This window comes from Frankliniella occidentalis, unplaced genomic scaffold (genome assembly GCF_000697945.3).
Source record: "Frankliniella occidentalis isolate FOCC.00 unplaced genomic scaffold, Focc_3.1 Scaffold4, whole genome shotgun sequence".
Lineage (NCBI taxonomy): Eukaryota > Metazoa > Arthropoda > Insecta > Thysanoptera > Thripidae > Frankliniella > Frankliniella occidentalis.
The window spans coordinates 2,468,488-2,475,099 of NW_026267134.1; the positions used below are offsets into that span (position 1 = coordinate 2,468,488).

At 55.9% G+C, this 6,612-nt stretch overlaps 1 protein-coding gene across 1 annotated transcript in view; it reads right to left on the reverse strand.

Annotated features, from left to right (window-relative positions):
• The window catches only part of LOC113202133 (A disintegrin and metalloproteinase with thrombospondin motifs 8), a gene marked incomplete at its 3' end in the record, with an annotated part of 106,949 nt that overhangs the window by 48,680 nt on the left and 51,657 nt on the right, over window positions 1-6,612 (reverse strand). The window contains exon 3 of the mRNA XM_052267631.1: window positions 5,700-5,910. Within this exon, the coding sequence (XP_052123591.1) occupies window positions 5,700-5,795 (96 nt within the window). The remainder of the gene's footprint in view (window positions 1-5,699; window positions 5,911-6,612) is intronic.

Sequence of the window (6,612 nt, forward strand, 5' to 3'; positions counted from 1 at the left end):
GGGGCAGAGCGAGGCCCCCGGGGCGCAGGGCCGGGGTCGGGGGTCTCGATATCTCAGCAGGGCCCGAGACGAGCCGAGCGCCCAGCCGCGCCTCATTGGGATGCTAAAGACCGGTACGTAGCCGAGACGGGGCCTCGGCTGGGGTGGCCACCGAGCCGAGCAGCGCGCCGAGCTGCCAGCGAGAGGATGTTGACGTAGGTCGGGTCACGGCAGGTCGCCCGGGACCCCCGCGCCTCCGCAGCGCTGCAGCAGCTGCAGCGAGCGCTCATAAAGGCCAGACCCAATTACTGCCGCTGCAACAACTGAGCCGAGAGAGACAGCGAAAAAAGGGACCAATGAAACGACGATTTTTCCCCTTACGGGCAAGCAGCATTCATCTCGATTTGTATCCCGTGTGTGAGTTTGATTTTGTTTTGAAGTATGCATCTTGAGATTGCTGCTTTGTGTCGCTCTGGGGGTGCCGCCGCCGCCGTGCGGTAGCTGTCCAACCCACCAGGCCCCGCCGGCCCGCCCGCTGGGTCGGGAGCACTTTCGTTTTCATCCTCACGTTCGTTTCCTTTTTCTTCCTGAGTCCGCCCTGCCCTGCCCTGCCCCCTGGTCGGTCGGATGGGCAGGAGACCCCCGGGTGACCCGAGTGAAAAGAAAGGCCGTCTCCCGGTCCGCCCGCCCCACGGCCAACCTCTCATGCCTGAGCAGCAGGGGCAGCAGCAACAGCATCCTGCTCTTCAAATATTCATGAAATTTCCTCTTGTTCGTCTTCTCCTATTCCTCGTTTTTCTTGTTCCGCTGAGTGGTGGGCAGAGATAAAGTCGAGCCGGAGGTACAAAAACCGGCGGTGACGGTTCGATTTAAGCACGCTGCGGCTGCGCTCGGGCTCGGGGAGCGATATTTACAGCGACACTCTCATGAAAGTGTCGTCTGCTCCGCATGTGAAAGAAGCAAGCGCCAACTCGCGAAAGCGCTTGTTGCCGTCTGGCGCCTCTAAACTTTTTTACCAACCCCATTTTCTACTCTGCGCATTTTTTTTCTAAGAGTGTATTTACGGCGCATTAGCACAGCCAATGGTCAGCAATTATTTGGGCGAGACAAAAAAAAGTGTCTGCGCGATCGGTGCGCGGCGGCGTCGCTTCACTGATTGCCCTAATCGACCAATCACTGCGGCGTTTTTTTAACCCGTTAAATCGCCGCCGGCTACTTACCTTATGGGCGTCTGCTGTTGCTACGGGCGACTCAGACGAGACGAGAGACGGGACGCCACCGGCAGCCGGCACCTCGACTCGTCGCAACCACCGACTCGACTCGTCGCAACCACCGACTCGACTCGTCGCAACCACCGACTCGACTCGTCGCAACCACCGACTCGACTCGTCGCAACCACCGATCGCAAGTTCAAATGATATCAACCCCAGGACGTGCGACTACCTGCCTTGTTTTTTTTTTCGTCCTGAGCCACAGGGCTGCAAGGATGCTAAACGCAGGAGAAAAAGAAGAGCGAAGAGATAGAGAAACAAAGAGAGAACCAGAGCAGAGAGACAGAGAGAACCACAGCAGAGAGAAAGAGCGAGACAGACAGAAACATAGAGAGACAGAAACAGACGTAGAGAGATAGAGAGACAGAGAGAGAGACATAGAGAAACAGAGACACGCAGAGAGAGACGTTAGGGGGCGGGGGCTGCTGGCGGTCCTGGTCGGTCCAGCTCGCCTTGGACGGATAGAGACTACTGCTGCTGCACGGCCGGGCCGGACTGGGCGGGGCACGCGCCGCGGATATCGCTATAATACTCTGTCTATAAAAAAAAATAAAGAGTGCAGAAAAAACAACCAGTTACGTGCAGAAATAAAGCTTTCCGCATAATAGCGCGCTTTTATTGTTATGTGATTCGCCGGCGTGTGAGCTCAGAGAGAGTCGATCCAGATCAGCCCAGGTCGGCCCACCACCTACCAGCTGTGTAACGAGAGAAGGTCTCGTTTGCGCGATGCCCCCGCACAGACACGGCTGTATGGACACGGCTGTGGACACGGCCGCTAGACGCACGGCTAGCCAGCTGATGAATGGAAAGCGCAGGCGGCCTGGTGCCGTGCCAACAGAGAGGGCCCCGCGCGCCACTATGCGCGCCCGCGCCGCCAATGAGCGCCGTGCAGCAGGTGCACTAGGTGCTGCTACTGCTAACTGCACAGCTTCAGCACATTCTCAATGACAAAAGAAGCATGTTTTTTCGACCGGTTCAAGACGCATCTGTGAGCGCACCTTGTGAGATTTGCAATACTTGTTAAATCCAGTCCAATTCAACTGTGACAAAAATATGCACTCTTACTGAAACTCAAGTAAGTGAGTGAATTGCAGGTGTGTGAACCCCATTCGTGCACTTAAGGAAGTGAAGGTGTCAATTTTTATTTGAAATTCACACACTTGAGGCTCCATGTACGAATGTCGTTCACACACCTACAAGTTTGCGAAGTTCACACGTTTTGGGTTTACGGTGCATCTTATATTTAGTACAAAATAAAAAAAAAAAAATTACAAAGCCAAACATAAGATTCAAATTTGTCACTGCATTGAGACGAAAACTGCCACTTGTCATTAGAGTGCAGAGCTGGTTGTTTTGCCGCAAATTTGTTTTTTACACCTCGCCACGGTCATGTGTTTTCCGCAGTGTGTGCGCGCGTGACGGTCACGCCCGGAAGACAACCGCGCCGCCGCGACACCGCTTTTAGTGTGACAAGAATCAATATGTTGCCCCGAGTTAACTTGGCATCAGTCTGCTGCCCGTCCCGTCCGCCGGCCGCGGGCCTCGGGGCGTACTCTGCGAGGAAAGGAAGGGAAAGACGAAACGGGCCGCAGAGGGGCAGCGGCCACGGCGGCGCGAGAGTCGCGGAGCTGACATCATCACCATCATCACCACCGCCGGTCGCCATTCCGAGAGTTGCACGCACACATCATCGGGCAAACATTTTTGTCCGGGCTCCAACTTTTCCTGGCGCGAGGACTTTCTGATTTACACTGATTGCGTTCCGCTGCGTCACCTTTACGACTTGACTGTACCGCGGGGCTTGAGAGGGTATTTTCGTTACTTGCTGCTACTATTATGATAATTGTGCTCCTGACGATAAAACATTATGAATTTAATCTTGAAAATGTTGCAAGTTGGATCAGGTTTTTTCGCTCCGCCAGAAAATCTCTTTTCCTTTTACACGCGCTGCCACGCCCTGGCTGCGTGCACCTGTGCTGCTGGGCACATGATCGCCAGTGGACCGTGCTAGGGTGTGGCGGTGCGGGGCGACGCGGGGCGCGGCAGGGCTGCAGAGCCAGTTTCGGCAACCTCGCGCCTCGCTCTCCGGAGCAGCTCGCGAAGCAGACCAGTTGACCTTTCTCAGCAGCAGGTGCTTTTGCTTTTTGGTGGGCATATCCACACACACACACACACACACACACACACACACACACACACACACACACACACACACACACACGCACGCACACACACGAGCAGTCTTCCCCACTCACACGCACACTAATACGTACTGAAGCACTCAGCCAGAAGACTCATACATACGCACATATACTGTATACGACAGAGGGAGTAAAGTTGCCGGAACTTCTATGGTAGAAATGCCGTGAGTGCATCTTGAACGACATTATTTTTGCATGCATTCTTCACAAAGTAAAGAAATCTACGTCTTCAATATCTATGGAACACAATAAGTTTACTCCGCGGGAAGGACCAACGACCTGGGAAGAGGGAAGCAAGGTTGAGTGCCGCTATTAAAGATCGTGATATTCCTGTCGCCTTACGGATATGCTCCAAGGCCGTCGAGGGGTCCAACAACTAGACCAATAATCGTACGCACCCTGGACACAGAGAGCTGGAGGGGGGGGGGGGGGGCCATGAACGGCCTGGAGGGAGGGTGTGGCTCGATAATCGGCTTTGGCATCGACTGCTGGACAGAACAATTGGGATTACAAACCGACACCGCGAGTCAAAGTCGGAAAACAAGCGCACCTGACCGGTTCATTTGGGGTCGCACGGGTCAACCGGAGTGTCACGTGTAACTCGCGACCGCCATGGCTTTCGGATTTATTTTTAACTATTTTTCACATACCTCTTCAGGGGCATTAACCCAAGCGCAAAACGTCGGTATTTTTATTGTTTTTTGTGATGTTTTCTTTTTTAATTTCCCTAGAGATTTTTTCACTCTCATTTTTCGTCGGTCCACGCCCCCTTTCGAGAGAGTCCAAGGTTCGGCCGACCCGAGCGACAAGTCTCTTGGACAAGTCGATCGCAATTGTTTCGCGACTCCTTTCCCACGCCCGTGGTCTTGGGGGCGGCAGGCGGCCTGGTCGGGCTGGCCTGACCGTCGCTCGCTAATCCGGTCACACGCAACGACGACAACGACCGCCGCCCCCACGGCTCCACTACTTACCGGCTGGAAAATGTGGAGCCGGTCCAGTGAGTGACCAAGTCCGTGACTCAATTATGTGAAACTGAACGTTTTTTTTTAAAGAGGTCTTCATATAGTTGTACTCTGCGAATGACTCGGTTCCTTATTCGCGCACCTCTGCGACCACCCCTCACACGGACGGGGAAGTATAACCTCCCCGGTGACGCAAGTCCAGTCCTCGCGGGGGGTTGGCAGCCCCGCCTTTGTCACGGCTCCAGGCCGAGGCTCTCTGACCACCGGCCGGGTGGTGGACGCCCTCCTTTATGACCAGGAACACACTTTACTTTGGGATTAATCGTTTCGCCGCGTGTTGGTTTGCTTTTTGTGTTTGGCCGTTGGCGGCACTTGCACTGCTGTCTGCTTTTATTGCGCGGCGCGCGCGCGGGTCAGCTCCGGGTCGCTTAACGGCTCGCACTCGTGCTGCCAACGTTACGAGGCGAAAAGGTGGCCGACCGATATGCCCTGCTGCTGTGTGACGCTGGCAGCGCCGCCGTCGCTTGCTCCCGACTTGTCCAAGGCGTCGACAGCTATGTTATTGGCAGTAGTCGAGTCCATCCGTAGAGCGTTGGCCGGCCAAGACGGGGACGTACATGGCCATCCTCCCCTGGTGGCTGCCAGCAAACGGCGGGCGCGGCCGACCTCAGATTTTCGATACCGGCTGTCGATAGCGGTCCCGCGTGCTCCAACTAGCCTACTACCCCTCGTCAGTCTGTCCATCTATCTGTTCACCCATCCGCCCCGCTGCTGTCCGCGCCGCGCGCGCAGGCCGCGCAGTGCAGGCAAGCCTGTTGCGATTAATGTTTCCATTGTGCTACAGTTTCGCAAACCGAGCGCGACGCTGCTTGGCAGCGGCGGCGGCTGCGCCCTGCGAGAAACGGTGCAGCAGTGGCGGCGGCAGGGCACGGCGAGTCTAGCGGGCTGAATGGCTGCATGTCCCAACGGAGTATCGAGTGCTCTCGATGCCTTCAATAGGGGTTCAGAAAGTAATCTCATGATGCACGATGGGTGTCGCTGCTGGCGGCCGCGGGCCGCGCGGGCCGCCGCCGGCGACCTTCGCGAGCGGAGGTTAGTGGTGGGGGGTGCGTTCTCAGAGTATTGACATTGACGGGATGAAATAGCGCGGAGGAGACAGATACAGGAAAAAACACGTTTTCATTCTATAGAGAGGAATTTGTATGATGGAATTCCAAGCCGGCTGTAGCTGTTCGAGTAACGATTATGTTCTGGTAAATAAGTCTTAGGTTTAAAATTAACCTTACCTGGTGGTTCTGCGCTAAGCATGGTGCGATGACGACTGCTCCGAGCGCACTCAGCCCCAGGCACAGCCATGTGGCCGCGTGGAATGCCCGCACCATCGCAGGCGGGGGCTGGGCGGCCAGGGGGTGGCCGTGGTGGGGGCGGGGCTCCGGGGGCGGCGGGGCTCCGGGGGCGGCGCGGCGCGGTGGGAGAGCCGGCGCTCAGCGCCCGCAGCTGCAGGAAAACAAACACAGGACAAACTTAGCACACACATGGCGTCTCATTTAGTAAGAAGCAATCTGTTGACATACAACAACAAACATTTAAAAACAGTTCTCAGATGTAATACCCCCCCCCCCCTCCACAACTGTATTTCGTGTCGGCGGGTGGTCAGACGAGGCCGGCCAAGTCCGTTCCAAAGTGCACAGCGCGTCCCATTCCTCGCCACTCCACTTCGCTTTCTCCGCGATGAGCCCTGCGATGAGCAGCCCCGGTCCCCTCCGGTCCCCGCTCCTCTCCGTGCCGGTCGTTTCGGTCCCCCAGCAGGGTTACGTTCCGCTCCCCAAATTCAGAGTGGGTGAGAGAGAAAGAGAGAGGGAGAGACAGAGAGAGAGAGAGAAGGGGAGAGGGGGGGGGGGGGGGAAGAGGCCCGGAAGGCCGGTGCACTTTAGCTCAAGCGGTGTCTCATTTGGGCTCGGGTCATCTGAGGTCGGCATCCGAGGCAAAAGGAGCTCAATTACGACGCCTTCACCTTTCTTTCCTCCGCTGAACAACATTCGGGATTAAGAGAAGTTCTGTCATTATCGATGAAAATATCCCGAGAGCTTAGTGCCCTATGCTACACGAGTAACGTATTTTCATTTGTTTTAAAGGGACTGGTAGAAGGCACGAAGACCGCCTTAAAACAATAATGGCCGACAAATGGCAATGAGGCAA